The sequence below is a fragment of the Poeciliopsis prolifica genome, unplaced genomic scaffold (genome assembly GCF_027474105.1).
Source record: "Poeciliopsis prolifica strain line A6 unplaced genomic scaffold, Auburn_PproV2 SCAFFOLD035, whole genome shotgun sequence".
Taxonomy (NCBI): Eukaryota; Metazoa; Chordata; class Actinopteri; order Cyprinodontiformes; family Poeciliidae; genus Poeciliopsis; species Poeciliopsis prolifica.
Genome location: NW_026562410.1, coordinates 5,821,327 through 5,839,997, shown reverse-complemented (window position 1 = coordinate 5,839,997; position 18,671 = coordinate 5,821,327). Strand labels below are relative to the sequence as shown.

The following is an 18,671-nucleotide window of genomic DNA, read 5'->3' as shown; positions in this document are numbered from 1 at the left end:
AACCAATCACACGTCTGTATTTCAGATCTCATTCTAACCAATGGCGTTGGGGGCTGTAAACGTTCAGCGGACAGCGAACACTGCAGTGCAGCAGCCAACCAGCTCACAGCTTGCGAGTCCGACTACTCTGAGAGAAATATGGATATAATAACATTAGAAACCAAACGGTAGGTTCACTATTAATTGGTGTAAGCTGTACAGGCCACATTGCCTGGTGTTGTGAAGCGGTTTGCAGTTGAATGTTACTGCTCGTCCTGTCTTGCTTGTCTCTGTGTTTCTTAATCTGTAATACACCAACTTAGCCAAACTGAGCTAATGGCTAACCATTTGAAAGGCTCGTTAGTTGCAGGTGTTGTTAGCTGCAGCTGGATAACTCCGTCCAACAGATTCTGGTAACTTTGAGTGTTGGTGCTGCAGACATGATAGCTCTGACAGCTAATGCTGCTCCCACTAATATTTGTGATATCGCCTGTCTCTTCCGCGTTAATCATTTCTGCTAATTGAATTAGCCGCACATTAATTAAACGCGCCGTATACAGGCTAGCTCTGAAATGAAAGGAAACGTGACCCCCTGATGCTTAAAACACAGAGGCTGATGCTAATGCGTCACACTGACACCTGAACGCCATTTCATTTATTTATTGTTGTTTGTTTGTTTTAAAAACGTGTTTACCGGACGTGCTACGTGTAGTAATTCTTGAATGTACCAATAGTGCTGCTCCAACAGCCGTGCAGCGCCTTCAGACGCTCACGCCGACTCAGCTCTGCTTTCCCTTTGTTTTGGCTCCCAGCTGTCAGAGAGACCCCCTCCAGATGGGCCCGTAACCATGTCTACAGATGACAGCATCTCCGAGGACGCGTCCAGCTCGGGGGCTCTGAGCCACTGCCACGCCAGCGCCGACGGAGATGGAGGGAAGGAGAGCGAGACCTCCCTGGTGTCCTCCGAGGGGACGTCAGCCTCGGGCCTGGCCGTCCTGGAGGAGAGGCACGCCGTTTCCCAAACTGCGGGAGGCGCAGTGGAGGGCAGGCATGTGGACATCACACCGGCGTGCAACAGGATCAGGTGCTGACACACACACACACACACACACACACACACACACACACACACACACACACACACACACACACACACACACACACACACACACACACTGTGCTCTGCGTGAAGAATGGAGACTTGACCTTTAACGTGTAAAAGATGTAATTATTCAGATGCTCTGGTTTGGTCTGTCACTACAACAGATGTTGCTGAACAATAATAGATCGTTGCTGGGATAAACGTGATACTGTTGTTTTGAGATATTGATATTATACAACAGTATATCGGTAATTATAAAAGAACATATTCTCAAAGATCAGTAAGCTTTTAACTTACTGATCTTAGTAAATAAATAGGCTAAATGTAGCCTATTTATTTTGGCTACATGTTAAGTAAAGTAATAAAATCAAGTAAGTAATAAAATCAATTATGAAGTCGCTGTAAACAAAATTGTTCTAAAAAGAAAACAAAACAAGAAGATCAAAGCACCAAATCCAATTTTTGGTTAAAAGAGTATCACAAAAATGGGAATCTATATTTCTGCCAAGAAAGTTCAAAATTTAGAGACTAATCTCAGAGATTTTCTAGAAAGAACAAGGAAACTTTAGAGTTTGAAAAGTTTAAAGTTTTCAAGAAATAACTGGAAATTTGAGATTAATATTAAAAATAGTTCAGAAAAAAACAACAAGGAAATGTGTGAGTTTGAAAAGTAAAAAAAAAACAATGCTAGAAAAAAATCCCATTTTGAGATTAATTTCAGAGATATTCGAGAGAGAAAAAACTTGTCGTTGTCTAAGTGTCAAAAGTAAAACAAAATGTAGGCATTTGACGCTCAGACATTTGAATGTTTTTCATATATTTAAGTAGAAAATGTATAAAACAAATTTTTTTTTAAATTCTGAAACTTTTAGTTTTTTTTTTTTTAGAAAAATGTCAGATTTTTTGGCAAAGACTTATTCTCCTTTTTTTTCCAATAGACAGTCATATTTTCTTGATTGATGTTTCAGTATATACTATACTTAGTGTTGGTGTAACAGATTTTAAGTAAGAATCTTGACTACAAGACGACATATCCTGCCTATCTTTGTAATATTTTTCATTTCTTAAACTTTTCTTTGCCTTTTTTATTTTTTGTATCATTTCGCAAAGAAAAATGATACAAGAAAGGCCTTAGTCTCTCTTTTACATTGGTTGCCCGTATCCTATAAGTAATTTCGGTATAATGTTGTCGTAGGAACTTGTGTCTGAGCACAGACGAAGCATTCGAGCACGGGAAGACCCTGCCGTTCATCAACCCAAGCTCCCTGGAGACCCTGAGGGCCTTGGTGCAGGAGATTCAGAGCAGCGGAGAAACAGACCCTGAGATCTGGAAGGACTGTGAGGTGGGAGTTAATCACACAGCCTGAAAGATAAAACTACACAGACAGTATGTAAATGAGATCCTAGGCTGTCTGAAGTGAAGCCAGGAATTGCTGCTTTAGCAGTTGTTCTTCTGCAGCCGACAGCCTCATCTCTGAGCTGTCACTTTCAGTTTTTTCTGTGGATCGCACCTGTCAGTTCTGCAGACACACACACATCTGCAGAGAGCCCATTGCACTGGCAGAGCACCACACTGCAGCTGATCTTTTCAGACACAGGAAGTGATGCGCAGGGGAAACACAGACGCAATTCAGTTCAACCTGAAGTGTTTGTTCTTAGGTCACTATCCCTTTAAATACGGTGTCTGTTCATCCACAACCCACGTTTTTGCTCCATGATTTTGCCACTGATATGATTGCTTTTCATTATTTGGTAAACAGTCCACATCAAAGTCCAGGGGAAGCGTGAAAATCTGCCCTTCAGCCCCGTTTCCTCTCATGAAACACACTCACTTCCACTGCATTCCAGCTCTTTGGGGGAAGTAGCTTGCTACATCTTTTTTTTCTTGTGATAAACATTCATTTGACATTAATTTCAGACGTATCTAATTTTTTCTTAAGAAATGAGCAGTTACATTCTGCTTTTACATAAGCTACAAAATCATGCGTGACTGGTATTGGGTTTCTATTGTTGATGGGTTTCTTTTCTATCACAAAAATGCACTTTAAATAATTTGCTTTCGAAGACAACCTGAGAGACGTATCGCAATTTATTTATACGTTGTACTTTCACAAGTTTTATTTTTTCCTGCCTTTCAGAAAATGTTTGAGTTTTAAACTTTTTTTTTAGTGTGTATTTTGTGTCGAATTATTTAATGTGATGATTCCTCAGCTGTGTTCGTGGCGTATGAGGGCCATTGTAGATCGGGGGGATGAGTAAATTTCCACCACAACACAAAAATAAAGACTAATCTCAGAATTTATTTATTTTTTAGAAAAATCAAGAAAATTTATGATCCCCAAAAGTTTAAAATTTATCAGAGAAAATGCAGAAATTTTTAATCTGCAAGAAAAAAAAGTCTTGAGACTCATCTCAGAAATTTTTTTTGAAAAAAAAAGTTTCAAGCCCTGAAAAATTTAGATTTTTGGAACTCAAAAATTTCCACTTTTTCTTTTTATTTTCCTTGAACATTTCTGGGATTAATCTCAAAATGTGTTTTTTCTTGCAATTTTCTTTTGAAAATTTGAAAATCAGAAATTCCTTTGCTTTTCAAGACAATTCCTGAGATCTAATTCCTGGGTTTTTCAGCAGAAGCGTACTCCGCCATCATAGAAAACAAACACCCGCATCAGATTTTTCTGCTTCCTCTAAATAATTGATTTCTAACAGGTTTATTGTTACATTGCAATAGTTGCTCCTTACAGTATGGCTTCTAACAATGTTTGCTGGACATTTTGTTCTTTTTATTATATTTGAATGAAGTGGCAGCTTAAAATATTACATGGTAAAACTTCTGATTACTAACCTTTAGAAGCTGTGACGTTAGGAAATCTTAACACTAAACAAGATTAACCATTTAAGTTTCAAACTGTTTTTGTCTTCATCAGGGTCGATGGTTGCATTTGTTTCAGCTGGTTGAAAAGCAATACCAAGAGCAAATACTTGCTCAGCAAGAACAATATCAGTGCCAAATACAAGTAAGCAAATGTATGCTATCGAGTTCTTTCACATGATGACATGTTTTTCTTCTCCTTTTAAATATCTTTTTGTTTTGTTTGTCATTTTGTTTAGTTGATTCAGGATGAGATTAAGGCCCTGGTTCAGCTCCAGAACCGCCAGACCAGCAGCGGTCAGCCGCAAACAGAGTTCCCCGCCGTCACCAAAACGTCCCCAGACGCTAAAGACCGCATCTTCTCCATCATCTCCAGTGAACGCCCGCTTCCCAAAAACGTGCCGAGTGACAACGAGAGCTTGGGAGCCCCTGTCCTCACGCCCCTCAGCACCCCGTCCCCTCAGCCTCTCGGGCTGGAGACCGTCAACCAGGCGGAGGAGCGGACCACCACGGTGCTCAGCAGTGGCTATGGAACGCTGTGGGAAACTGGCTTCGAACCCGGGGTGACTCCTGATGAAGACGGGGAGGACGGCGACGGAGGGCGGAAGCACAGGTGGACCAGCATCCTCCAGGAAGACATGCAGACGACTGTGGCTGAGTACCAGCAGGACTTCTCCAGTGAGCGGCCCAACGCCGTCAATGAACCTATTCCATCTGTGTACCAGCAGAAAACGTCCAGGTATGTCCAAACTTTAGCCTGTTAGAGGGGCAGCATTACGGAAAGTCATCAGTGGGGCAGCATTACGGAAAGTCATCAGTGTTATTCTGTCATCAAAAACACTCCTGAAGTGATGCTTTGATTCTGTAATGCGTGTTTGAATCCTTTAATGGCCTGTGGCAATCGTTCAGCTGTGCAAAACGGTGGAGGGGGCCTAGACCCGCCTCCAAGGACGAAGCTTCGCCTGTGAGCTGCAGCTTCCAACTGTGGCGGTCAGAAAATGACCTGCACTGGCTGAATGTAGGCAGGTTTCTTTATGCTAACAACTGGATCTGGTCGAAGTTGGGTTTATCACAGAATGTGCCACAAACTATTATATCAACGTGTTGCTGTTGTACCTACATCATTTTATGAAATTCATCTTTTATGTGTTAGGTTGGGGAAATAGAGAATGAAGTTGGATGTTTTTAGTTAAAAATAAAGCGTATTTTCTGTTGTTTTGGCAGCGGCAGCAGCCAGCAGCTGACCTCCTGGGCCCAGAGGCAGAAACTCAGAACCAGGAAGACCAAATCAGGACTCAGCACAGCACAAACCCCAGACTACCAGGAGTTACCTCACAGCAAGCAGAGTCTGCTGGAGAAACCAGATTCACACGACCAGGTTCTTTGACAGCTCACCTTCTGGGACAAACATTTGTTGCGGTTTTGTTTTTAGCTCATTGTCCGCTTTGGTTATTATAACCGTATTTTCTTGCTCTTGAGTCCCATCCACTTATCTCCGTTGTGTTTCAGCATCGATCGGCCGTGCTGTCACCCAGCTCTTTCCCGCTGCGGCGCAGTGACAGCCTGATGTCAGAGGCTTCAGGTAATTCACAGACTTTGATTAGAAAAAGACAAGGCGAAAGGAAACCATGCACTGGAGTTTTTATCTTCTCTGGTTATTGATATACTCCTGAGGTGACCATAATAATATTTCAGACTGTCTGACAACAATAGTTTTGATTTGATTCTATAAGCAGTCTTATGTTCCTTTGACACTGAATAAAATCTCATTTATGATCATATTACAGGTCAGTAGAGAGCAGCAGTAGCAGTGTGAATTATGGATATATTTTCAGATCAACAGTGATGCTCAGTGTCCTCACTGATTTACGGTGTATAGTGCGGCTCAGTACTTTAGGCTGACCTTCACCAGGAGGTCAAACTCATTCTCATTTTGGGCCGAATAGAGGTCATAAATCTTCTTGAAGGGCCGGTTGTGTCAGAATTTATTCTGGCCAGTCAATTAATTAATTTGTCAACTAATGACAAATTAATTCCGCTAATCTGTCATTAGTTGAATTAAAAGCTGAGGATCATTCTGTGTCTCCTGCAGACTCCACGAATAATAATCTGCATTCTATAAGTACTTCTTAAAAATAAAATAATATTGAAAATCTTGTTCAGTCCATCCAGAATTTCTCACATTTTTTTTTTGATATTTAAAAAGTATATATTTGCAAGAAATTTTCCAATATTTGCGCCTATGTGCGACGTTAAATGTGACTTTTGTTCCTCGCCATATTGAGTGTGGACTTTAACTTGACGTCAAGTAAGACCAATACACAAGTGTTGTAAAAGAAAGTACCGCCACCTGCAGGTCGGAGTTATCATCACTTAAGCTCAAACTTTTTTTAACTGTTCTTGCAGAAAAACTTGAACGCACATTACCGCGAAGTAATGTGAAGCTCTGTTGATTTTGCATGAATTTTTGCAGAATTGAACTGCGTAATTTGGCAACACACGTGGCCCACACCGACATAAACATGCAAATGAATGGATGAATAATAATAATAATGTCAAAAGGGCTCTACAGATGTTTCATTGTGTCTGTCTCAGGTCTGACTTACTGGCGTCTGAACGAGTGCGACCTTTATCGGCCCCTTCCGGACAGCTTTGACAGCGGAGCGTACCTCCTTCTGCAAGAGGCTTCCTTGAGTCTTGTGAGTAACTCCAGCTGAGTCACATTCGGCCAAATTCAAACTTCTTGATCCGCCCTGCTATCCTACGTGACGTAAACGTATGTGTATCTGAACCCGGGGTGACTCCTGATGTGCTGACAGGGACAATGATAGTATGAGTCAGAAGGTGGCGCTAAAACACACTTTAAGATAAAGAAGATTGGGATCTCTACATCAGCTCTATGTACCATGACGTCTTAGGCCCATTGTACATAGAAAAACTGGGGAGAAGCAAAGAAAACTTTTGAAAAGTTTCAATGTTTTTAGAAAAAATAAATACATTTTGAGATTAGTCTCAGAAATTCAATAGAAAAAAACAAGAAAATTTCAGAGTTTGAAAAGTTTAAAATTTTGTAGAAACAAGTCATAAATTGTGGGATTAATCCCAGAAAATTTTCTGGGAAAAACTTGAAAATCTCAGTTTCAAAAGTAAAGAAAAAATAGATGGACTTTTGAAACTCAGAAATTTCCAAGTTTTTTTTTTCTTCCAAATTTTTGTGCAGCAATTCAAATTCAAAACTACTTTATTAATCCCAAAGGGATATTAAGTAATCATAACTACATCTGGTTTTGTAGCTAAACAAATGAAATAAAGATGATTCAAGTGTGCTTTATAGCGCTTCAAAACTTATTGTATGCTTTTACTCAGTTTATTGCCCCGAGATTCATGGAAGTCAGATCTTTAAAGGATGTAAAAATGTTGCAATGATGATATTTTTCACATCATTGTCTAGTTCAATGAAAAGCTGATGATGGTTCTGTGTCTCCTGCAGACTCCGTCCCAGGAGCCGCGGCTGTCCCTCAGAGAAATCTACCACAACAAGCATAAAGATTGTAAACAAACGGACTGGGAAGGATCTGTCACATCCAGCCCTCTATCACCACAGGTTTGTCTTTTCATTCAGAGAACCAAATCTGTTCTTCTAATATTTGATTTTTGTAGAAAACTGTTTGACTCGTTGCTAACCTCATACCTCCGTTGCTCAGGCGCTGACGTTGGATCCGGCAGCCGGCACGCAGCAGTCAGATCGAACGTCTGGCTTCACTTCACCTTCTCACTTCAGCAGCCCGTCGTTTGCCCCTCCGCCCCACCCATACCCCAGACTGGGGACGTCCATGACCCCCGACAGCATGGCGGAGGCCAGCGCCCATCCTGGAGACACCGACTGCGTCTCTGACACGTCCAGCGCTTCGACTGCTGGACAACCTCCCGCTAAGACGCAAAGTTCCCGAGGGAATCCGTCACTGGCGGTCAGAGAAAGCAGCCAGCAGCGCAGGGCGAGTGCGCTGTTAGCCAGTGAGGAAGAGGGGAGCCGCAGCCACACCAGCACCCTGAAGCCCGGCGCCATCCCGGGAGCCGGGAAGCCGCCGTCAGTCAGTCCTTCGTCTCTGGAGGACCCTGTCGTCCTGTCTCTGTGAGTCTGACGTGACAGACGCCTTGTATACAATATTCACACGCCTGATTTCAGCTTGTAAACTTAACTAAAAAATGTTTGTCGTTATAGCGATAAAACTTGTTTCACTAAAACGAGAAATTGTTTTGTATGTCCAAGTTTTATATTTCATTACAATCAAAATATGTTCCCATTTTTAAATCAGAAACATCAGGGGAATTACTTTTTATGATTGTAAACTGTCACGGGTGTATTTTTATGTTTTTGTTAAAGCAAAAAGTTTCTTATAGTGAGAAATATGTCTTGCTAAGATGAGAAAGTTTCTCATTTTTAAAGTTTTATATTTCATAAGGTGAAGGCTTCTGGGTATGAGACACAAAACTTGTTAAAGAGAAAAAACATTGTCAAAGAGTTTTCTTTCTCAGTAAAACCTAAATATGTCAGAGGTGTGTATTTTTTTTTAATCTTGTCCTTCTGACAGTTTCTCATTAAAACAAGAACGTTTCTTGGTTTCTGAAGTTTTAAGTTGTTACACCATGAGAGTCTCTGGATGTAACGAGATACAAAATTGGCTAAAACGAGAAGTTTTTCTCATTTTTATGAATTTTGCATCTTGTTAGAACAATTTCTTGTCATTGTGAGACATAAAATTCATCTTGTTATAACGTGAAGGTTTCTGGTTTAACTGGAAACAACTTTTTTGCAGAGTTTTATTTTTATTTTATTTATTTTTTTGCTTTAATAAGTTTTGCACCTTGTTATAGGTTGAAAGTGTCTTAAGTTTCCTTTTTTTCCTTCCCTTTTTTCCCCCAGCCTGCGGCAGAACCTCAGAGAGAAACACTCGCGACACGTCGCTGATCTGAAAGCCTACTACGAGTCTGAGATTCAGATCCTGCGAGACAAACTCAAACTCCGAGATCTGCCTCAGGATCTAGAGAAGAGCAATCAGGCCCTCACAGAAAGGTTTGCAGTCACTCACATGACTGTTTTTTGCTTTGCTGCAAACAAGATAAAGTCAGCAGAAACGTAAAATAATCAGAAAAACGAGCAAAATCCAAAAAACGAGCAAAATCCAAAAGTAGGAGTTTTTAGATACATTTGTTAGATTCATTTTATTCATCCATTTGTTCATCGGCAGGTGCAAACATCTAGAAAAAGCGCTGGCTGAGGCAACAGGTCGCATTCAGGAACTGGAGGCGACAAACATCTTGCTGGAGAAACACCTGGTATCTGCACATTTTTAACACAAAATTTGCAACTCATTACCTTGAGGGAACTTATTATAATTTCCTAAACAAGCAAAGCAGAGATAGCAAGGAGCTAGCAGGCCTAACAGAGGAAGCTACGCTGATGTTCAGGCATCGTTTCGAATACGAGTGACTTTGTTTTCACAGGCTGCATGGCCGGAGCGCTACGCTGTGGCCGGAGCCGCCGTGAGCTCCCTGCAGCAGCGGCTGGAAGATAGCAAACGCTCGGCCAAAGAGAAAGACGGACTGGCGGCGCGCTTAAAGAGCCGCGTGCGTCAGCTGGAGGAGGCGGCGCAGAAAGCCTGCAGGGAGGCAGACGACAAGGAGGCCAGGAGGGAGAGAGAGTACAAGATGCTGCAGGATGTGAGTCTGAGAGTCCATGAAGATCAAAGTAGTAGAAAACTTCTAATTGAGTCAACTGCAGGGTTAATTAATCAAAATGAATCGCATTTAATTGTAAACTATATAGAGCAACAAAATAAACATTTTCAAGTCAAAAATGTTTTTTTCTTCTAACTTATTGATCAAATATTAAAGGTGGGCGGTTATTGTATTGTTTTATCATTTAGTATCGTGATAACTTTTAAAATTGTGATAAAAATTTTGATATTTAATCTAAATATCAGAATTCGTTTCAAAAAATGAAACCACCATGTTGTGGTAATTGTTAATTTTACAAAAAAAAAATTTCCACTGTTCAGCGAGAGCTTCGATAAATATCAATAAATTTGAAAATATAATTAAATACAGTTACTGTGTGAAGTTCAGTGATACAAATCGCACTTCTTTGTGTGACTGATGTCCTAAAGAAGCACCTTGCATATAAGTTAGTTTTTTAAGAGCAGTTTGTGTTTGTGGGTTTATGATTGATGTAATTCTATGCAGGCACAACCATATCTAGAAAAAGAAGTAATAAGTAGTTCTTTTGTCACTTTCATCACTATCGAAACAATAAGTATCGTGATAAATCTTTTAAGTTCACATTGCACAGCCCTGATAAATAGACAATTTGTTTTCTATCTGTTGTGTAGGTCATATTAACCCCTTAGGGCCAAGAGGAGCTGCTTTGTCATGGCTGTTTTTTTTTTTTTTTTGGAAGTCGCTTGCGCATCAGATTTATTGGCATACCTGGAACATGCAAATACAAAGATTCCTCTTTGGGACTTTGTATGTAGAAAAAAGCAATTAATAGTTTTGAAAAATTTTAATGCATTAAAAATGTAACTAACATGTTAATGTCCAAGCCATATTAAAAAAGAAGAAAAAAAGATAAGTTCTCTAACTGTGCAAATTGCTGCTACTCATGAGACCCTGAATAAAAAATGTTTGATAAAGACAGAAAAAAAATGACAGTTTTTACACCAGTGGAAGAATTTAGTCATTTTTTTTGTATAACTACATTAACTGGCAGCCATAATTTACAACGCTTCACATTTTTCCCCTCAGCTACTCAAGGAATACGACTCTCTGACGAAGGAACACGAAGCAGCAAAGGTGAAGTCATTTCCTCTGATATTGCGACATTGTGTCACATCTTCATTAACCTTCAACACAGGTAAAGTCACATTTAGCTAACTTCATGTAATACTTCTGTTTTTGTTTCTACAGAACAACCTGGTGTCAGCAGAGAGCAAGCTAGTCGACGCAAACGATCAGATATCTGAGCTGAAGAGGTAACATTTACTGGTTCGATTTTGTAACTTTTTAAAAAATATATATGATCCGATTAATTGTGACTTCTACAAAATTAGGGTGTATGCAGGGTTGGGCAGTAACCAGCTGCATTTACTTGAGTAACTTTTTGGAAAAAATTTACTTTTAGCAGTGTTTTTACTTATAATTTTTACTTTTACTTGAGTAATTTTATTATGACGTTTTGCGACTCTTACTCAAGTAACATTTCAGTGTACGCTGTCCCCTGTGAGTAACTTCACTGAATGAAGAACAATAATGTTTTAACCAAACACGCATCTGTAGGTTTCATTAAGGTTTCATACATTTTATATTGAAAGAAATTGTAGTGTTTCCATTAAATAAGAAAGGCAGTCAACATCGGTAAGTTTGTTCACAGTAAATTCATTTAAAATGAATTATTCTACTACTTCCTGTTGTCGTCTTTGTCGTTTCCTCCAGTAGTAACATGCAGTTGTTTAGCACGACTTGTATGACATGAAAATAGTTTGCATTGCAGTTTTGCAAATTTCACTCATAAAATAAAAATAAACACATCTCAACCTAGCGCAAAAACTTTATCAAACAATTTCTGTTTCTAAATAGGTGTGTGTCCATTAAGCAAAGTTATTTTTGTAATTCTAATTTACGCAATTATATGGTAAATGGGAATGCAGCTTTTGTTATTTTGGAATTATATCATTAAGATGAATTGTTTTCATTTTGGTCCTTAAAATACCAATGTTTCCATATAACATTATGTTTTGGTCCATCTGGTGATTTAATTTGATTAATTGATTTTTTTTTTTTTTTTTTGAACCATTTAATCAGTACTAAGGTATAATTTGTACCAAATACTTTTCTACTTTTACATAAATCCAGATTACCTGAGCGTGTTTCCTGCTGTATTTATCTCTGTAAATCTCTCCTAGAGTCATCTCAAAGCTGGAGTCCCAGGTGATGCAGCTGGAGCACGAGAACCAGGCCAGGATCCGCTACGCCCCCCACAGTAACGCACAACCTTCAGGGGCGGGGTGAGCTCCTGAAATGTTGTTCGCAGCTAAAGCCGCAGCATTTTAGTGTCTGAGGAGAAAAGTTTGCAACACTTCTGCACAAATGACCTCCCCTACAACAGAGTCTGCCACGTTACAAACTGTGTTTTGTAACATTCAAATTCCGTTGCTTCCACTTTGCTGAAGTAGATGAGCAGTAAGTGTGTTTTATTTGTGATTTATGGAATAGACCAAAGCAGACGGATGCGTATTGTGAAGTGGAAGAAAGTTATTACTTCAAGCCTTGGGTTTATAAAAAATAGGCATATAGATTGTTTCCCCAGACATTTGTTGTAGAACAGGATGTTGCTCACCATGTCAGCAAGGGTTGCTGAGGAGTTGGAGCAAAGTGGGAGCAACAGGGTTTTCTTAAAATCTTTGAAAATGTGTGGATTTCAGTTTGGTGTTTTCAAGGTTTAGAGAGTGCTTGATTTCTCTATACAGTCCTTAAAATGCTCGATATTCAAACCGCACAACTTTGTAATAAAGTGTGACTAATAGGCTCACTTTTGAAACCAGATATTTTCATCATTTTCAGTTAAAAGATATAATTTCCTTTTTCTCTTCACAGTTCTCTGATGTATAACTAAATACTTCAACATGGCAACATGAGATTATGTTTCGGTTTTTACTGTTTCCGTTTTTGTAACAAGTGATACTAACTACGGTGAATTACTGTCCTGAATATGTCTGCAGTCTCTTCCACCATCCCGACTTACTGCTGTCGCCCAGCAAAGGTAAAGTAGAGCCAGACGTCACCTGGAGGAGGTCTGACCAGTCGAATGGCGGCAGAAACTCCCAGCCAACTCAAACCAGCCAATCAAACGCTCACAAACGATCTCCTTACCCGATCAACGACCAGTCGTCTGTAACCGGCAGCTCTGTGGACGCCTCTTCTTCTGGCGGCAGCTGGAGGTGTGTGTTCAGAGTCGGGAGCGTGGCTTTAAAGCCGGACGCGAGCGCGAGTGTGAACGGTTCGCTTTCTGGCATGCAGGTGTGCGTCTCCACCCGAGTGCGAGCAGACGCTGCCTCAGAGCAGACAGCAGGAGCAGAGCGCCGGTCGGAGAGACGGCTCCAGCCCCCTGACGCCCATAATGAGGGCCCTGATCGAGCTGGAGGAGACCAGAGCCACGGAGACCCGGGCCCCCTGTAAGCCCCACATTCTCACAGCTGCACAGGGACCCTGAGAGGTCTGCCTCCTTTACAACCCAGAGAGACGTTTTCTCCCTCGGCCCAGTGGAATAAAACTCATTTAGAAACACAGATATTATGTCACCTTCAAGGAAAAGAAAAAAATATCTACAACAGGAATGTTGTCATCTTTAAAGAACCACTGATTTACTTCATTTTTTTATCTGTTTTGAACTGCTTACTTTACCAAATGGCTTTTTTTAAAAATTTTTTTAATTTTTATTTTTTTTTACACCTACTCTAGGGAATTTGTTTTGAGTTTTAGATGAAAGAAAACTATTTTTATTTTTGATTTTATGTTTTAAAATAAAATATTTAAGCTTACATGAAAATAAAAAACATTTTCTTTCAATGAAATGTTCAAATATCACAGAACATGTTCCAAAACAATCAGTTTACAACTTCAAAAAACAAAAAAACCTACTTCTGATAAGAATTCCTTACACTACAGACATAAAAAAATACTATTCAAACCAGCATTTGTTTATTATCTTTAAATGTTCAAACGTTTCTCCATTCTTAATCAATCTTCCCCAAAGTTATTAAGAGCCAGCCGTAACTCTGGAGCTGCAGGTCGCAGACTCTTGGCCTAGTCAAAGTCCTGACCTAAATCCAATGGAGAATCAATGGGAAGACTTGAAAACTGCTACGCGTCCCATCTGACTGAACTTTAGCTGTTTTGCATAAGGAAACTTCAATAAATTCACAAAAATTGCAGAAATCCCAAAAGAGAAATGCTCAAAGCACATTTCAGGTTTTCACTTGTTAAAATAAATATTGAGCCACATAACAACTAGTTAAAATACATTGTGGTTAAAAAATGGAAAGTTTTAAAATGTATGAATAGTTTTTAAAGTCACTGTAAACAATGTGACTTCCCGTATTTTTTCCACCTACAAATAAAAGTAAAACCGTCTTGGAGGCAGACGCTTTGTTCATTTTGCATCCTAAAATGGGCCAAATGCTTTCAGAATTAATTTTGCAGAATTATTGTTTCACTTAGCGCAGGAAACACGGCTGCTACCTGCTCGGCCTGTAGGATTTTATTTATTTGTGTGTCTGCAGGGGTCGGCCATCAGAGGGCCACCGTTGGGTTCGTGGAGCGGAAACACAAAGAGCCGGTCCGGAAGCGACCCGATCCGGTTCTGGACGAGACCGAGGTCGCGAAACCAGCAGGAGCGGCAGCTACGGGGCCCGACGGCGGGGGCGCGAGAAGTCGCGGCGCAGCGGACAGGACCGCAGCCCTGCTGAGGGCCCAGAGGAGTCTGTCCCCCGAGGGCCACAGGTCCTCCTCACTGCCACCTGCAGCTCATAGAAACATCCCTACTGCTACTCCAAGTAAGTTCTTACAGGGACTCCTTCATCCTTGGTAATATTATCTCATTACTTCATTCAATAATCCCAAAAAAATACTGTAAATTTATTACACAACTGTTGTATCTTGTAATCTCTAATTACTTTCTCAGTTCTTTTATGTATAAAATTCAACCTAGGATGTTTTTTTGTTTGTATTATGCCAATGTTTTGATGATTGCTGATGAAGACTTGAAGTAAAAACAGCGGCAGCTAATATGCCGTTGCTAGCTTGCTTTGCTGCAGCTACCATCAATATGAACAAATTTATTGGCAGGACATACAATTTTCTGTTGTACATTTGTTGTGATTCAGGTCTTATTTTGTTCCTAATAGCCATAAACAGTCTTTAAGTTGGTAAAACTTGCAGGAACTTTGTCATACTACAAAATGAGACATTTATCCAAATCTGCATGTTTGTATGACGGTCATGGCATCTCCACCTTCCTTTCTTCTTCTTTTTAGCCAAGAGGGAGACGTTACTCACGCCCCTGTCTGCCATGTCCAGTCCTAAACGCTGCCCCACTGAGAACTACTCCACTGCTTTTGGCCACCTGATGCCAAGAGAGGAGCACCTGATCCAAAGGTGAGAAATGAAACATCCTGCAGGCGATTCAGGGGCGAATTGTTTTTTATTGCAAACCCATAACCACTGTGACCCGTAGAGGGCAGTAGAGGACGGCAGAAAGAGTGCAACGTCAAGCTATGACACAAAAAGAAGACAATTAATTTTAGCTTTTTGAGAAACTTTATTTAATGTAAAGAACAGTCTGTGTTTATGGTCACATTTAAAATAAACAAGTTAGCAAAAGACACTGTTTTGTCATTTCTTCATTCCAACCCAAAAACAGTTGGTTTCATTACATAAAGCCTGAGATGTTGCGTTTGACCAGAAGATATTAGACTGCTGCCCTTTTTAACACTTTTTGTCTGGTTAGTCCACAAATAAGTTATCATGAAATGGCCGTAACTACTGCTAGCATTCTGTTCCTGTCTGTCAGTGAAGGCGGCTTTTAGACACACTCACTGAAACTGTCTGCTTTTGGTCTGTCCACACAGTGACGGACACGCCGACAGGAGACGGCACTCGTTCCACAGCAGCAGTCCCAGGAAGAGACTCCACTTCACATCAGCAGAGGAGAAAGGTAACGCACAAGATCCTGAAAGCCCTGGCGGCCGTCTGTTCTTTCTGCGGTTGTATTCTGGGCATGTTTATTTATTTTAGAGCACGTCCAAGTTATTTTTGATTTTAACTCCTTGTTTGAGAAACGAAACCTGTAATCATTTGGAACTCGCACTTAATATTTGTGTCTGATTATAAATGTCAATTCGTCTTCAGTTGTTTCTTTTTTCTTTTTTTTTTCTTTCTTTCTATCTCAGGGGATCAGGAGCCCTCCGGCCGCATGGAGCCACTGGACAGAAGCGTCCAGCTGGGCTGGGAGCAGCAAAGAGACGGTGGTGGTCCAGAGCAGCCGGACCCCTCAGTGGACCCGGCTCTGCTGCTGGCCCCGGACAGAACCCAGTCACTGACTGAGGCTGAAAGACTGTTTGATGAGCTGACGCAGGAGAAACTGCAGGTGAGTTGGAGAGTCTGATGCATCTTAGTGTCTTTATTTTTTAATGTCAGAAGGATAAATTTGAAGGTGCAGCTCTGACCAAACGTTCAGCCGCTTACATAAGAGGTTTATAGGGTCACTCATTTCAATCCCTCCTCCTGCCTTTATTCTGATCTAATGAGCTTCAGTGTGTTCACTGCTTTATCTGTGTGTGTGTGTGTGTGTGTGTGTGTGTGTGTGTGTGTGTGTGTGTGTGTGTGTGTGTGTGTGTGTGTGTGTGTGTGTGTGTGTGTCTGTGTGTGCGCAGATTGAGGCAGCTTTGAGCAGGATGCCTGGAGCAGGTGGCAGAGTGAGCCTACAGACCCGATTAGATGAGGTGAGATACTAGAAAACAATTATCAACTGATTACTCCTGACCTGTCATTTCAAAACAAAGTTCATTTCCTGTTTTATTATATTAAAAATCACATTAGAAACTATTAGCATATTGAAACAATAAGTGAAATCTTTCACTTAAAGGTTTTCTTGCTTAAGCATATGGATAAGACTTGAGAATCCCATAAGAACAATTTAATCATCAGTATTATGTAACGTCATACACAATATTAAATGTGTCGTAAAATCTTACAGTCTCAAAAGTAAAATATATATTGCGACTCTCAAAATATGTTAAATCTAATCTATTTATTATGAGAATTGATATATTGGGTGTCCATGTCTGCTTAAAAAGTTTGTTTCTAAATGAATACCTAAAAATGTCTAACATTCATTTTTAAAAACTAAGTTGGCCTTAAATATTTTACTTATCTTAAATTTTGCATTGACAGGACTATTTAATCTCACATATTCACTGTATTTTTTTGTGGGTTATTTTTGTTGTGGGACTTCTCTGTCAGGCAAAATTTTGATTAGACCTCAGACTGGGGGACATGAGAAAAATCTAATATCCCAGTATATTTTTACTATATCACGATATATGCCACAATATTCTTAAATGAGCTTCAAATGTTGTTTTAAGCTATAGATCCCATTAGCCGCATTTGTGTAACAATTTATCGTTCAGGAAAATGGGTTGTTGTGTCAAGACTGGACAGACGATGTCGACCATTTTCCTTTATGGGTGGAAGTTGTTCAAATATTTTGCTGTTCTCTTCTATCAGGTCGCCTTAGAGAATCGTCTGGAGAGACTGAACCGCGAGTTGGGATCCATCCGGATGACTCTGAAGCGATTCCATGTCCTCCGCTCTTCTGCCCACACATAGCGACCTTCGACCTCTGCCACCGCTCGGTGTCTCGGCACGACAAGCGGCACTGATTGTCTTCTGAAGAATCGCCTTGCCATGATCTGACCTGTATATCGAACACGCTCACCATGTTTTTCTACGTATGATCGAACAGTTCTCTGGGATATTTTTTTACGTGTCGGGAAAATATCGGAGCGTTTTTTTGGAATATATTTTATTTTTTAGTAAAGCACAGATTTGTAAAGTCATTTACTTTTTTAGTCACGAGAAAAAACAAAAAAACAATAATGTGATGTTTTACCACAGTGAAGAAGAGATTTTAAAACTAGCTTGAGTTTAAAGATTAAGATGTGAAGACACATTCACGCACAAAACATCACTGCCTTTTTTTTTTTTTTTTAATTGTTGATAATTGTACAATTATTTGACATTACATTCATGTTTTTACATATCATTTGTTTTTGTTTTTTTTAATTGTCTGTACATTTTGCTTTGGGCCAAACTTTTTAAACTTGAAGGAAATCTGTTTACTTGAATGAAAAGCCTTTTCTGTTGTTGTTGGTTTATTTCCTGAATGACTTCATTTCTGCAGCAGCAGATCAACCAGTCAAGTCAAACCAGCATCCAACCTTTTCACTCAGATTCTCCGTCTGTTTCCGCTGTGCATGGAGTCCTTGCACTGTTTCCTTTCCTCCATGTCGGTTTCCTACAGTGACATGTTTCCAATGGACCTGTGAAGCTCTTGCACAATAAACTTCTTTTATAGAAGAAGCGTTCGCACTCATTTTGTTTATAAGCTCAGAATGATGCATCGCTATTGTCAACGCGCCGTCTCCAGGTGGAGGCATGGCCGGATCTAGATGGGAGCCAAGCGGGGCCCGGTGACCCACAAAGATTTACTTTAGCAATAAATTGAAAGTACATTGTACCCCATCATTGACTACTTTGCTAAGTAGAGTTTCTTCTCCGGGGTACAGGACAAAAAATTGGATCGAAACAAAATACATTTAAAGAAAGGGAAATATTTCATCTTTTAACACACTGGGCAAATTGTTGATTTAATTGGCTGGACGTCAGGCCACAGGAGTTAAACCATATAAATAAAGTGAAATAACACTTATGAAATGGTTCCTCAAAAACAAGTCACTGTTTTTGAGGAATACAAAAACAAGTCATTTCCTGTTTAGCACAAGAAATAAAGTTCCTGTGCTAAAGTTTTTTAATTTTATCCATTTCAAAAATAAATGTTCTTTTCATAACAATATTTATTTAGGCCAACTGTTAATCTAGTAG

At 40.0% G+C, this 18,671-nt stretch overlaps 1 protein-coding gene across 1 annotated transcript; it reads left to right on the top strand.

Annotated features, from left to right (window-relative positions):
- The first annotated feature begins 72 nt into the window (after positions 1-72).
- LOC129374330 (M-phase phosphoprotein 9) lies at positions 73-18,149 on the top strand. Its single transcript, XM_055052699.1, has 24 exons — positions 73-167; positions 792-1,063; positions 2,277-2,424; positions 4,009-4,098; positions 4,193-4,692; positions 5,178-5,331; positions 5,463-5,535; positions 6,549-6,652; positions 7,444-7,557; positions 7,658-8,085; positions 8,878-9,027; positions 9,203-9,290; positions 9,459-9,674; positions 10,758-10,805; positions 10,920-10,984; positions 11,915-12,016; positions 12,731-12,949; positions 13,029-13,183; positions 14,291-14,563; positions 15,044-15,164; positions 15,638-15,723; positions 15,959-16,155; positions 16,442-16,510; positions 17,295-18,149. The coding sequence occupies exons 2-24, from the start codon at positions 828-830 to the stop codon at positions 17,394-17,396; spliced, it is 3,738 nt and encodes a 1,245-aa protein (XP_054908674.1). The 5' UTR covers positions 73-167; positions 792-827; the 3' UTR covers positions 17,397-18,149.
- Positions 18,150-18,671: the final 522 nt, after the last annotated feature.

Bases quoted from the DNA above. Each gene is read 5' to 3' on its own strand.
- LOC129374330 (XM_055052699.1), top strand. From the start codon at position 828: ATGTCTACAGATGACAGCATCTCCGAGGACGCGTCCAGCTCGGGGGCT. The intron at 12,017-12,730 runs GTGAGCTCCTGA...ATATGTCTGCAG, and splicing joins GCACAACCTTCAGGGGCGGG to TCTCTTCCACCATCCCGACT. The intron at 14,564-15,043 runs GTAAGTTCTTAC...TCTTCTTTTTAG, and splicing joins CATCCCTACTGCTACTCCAA to CCAAGAGGGAGACGTTACTC.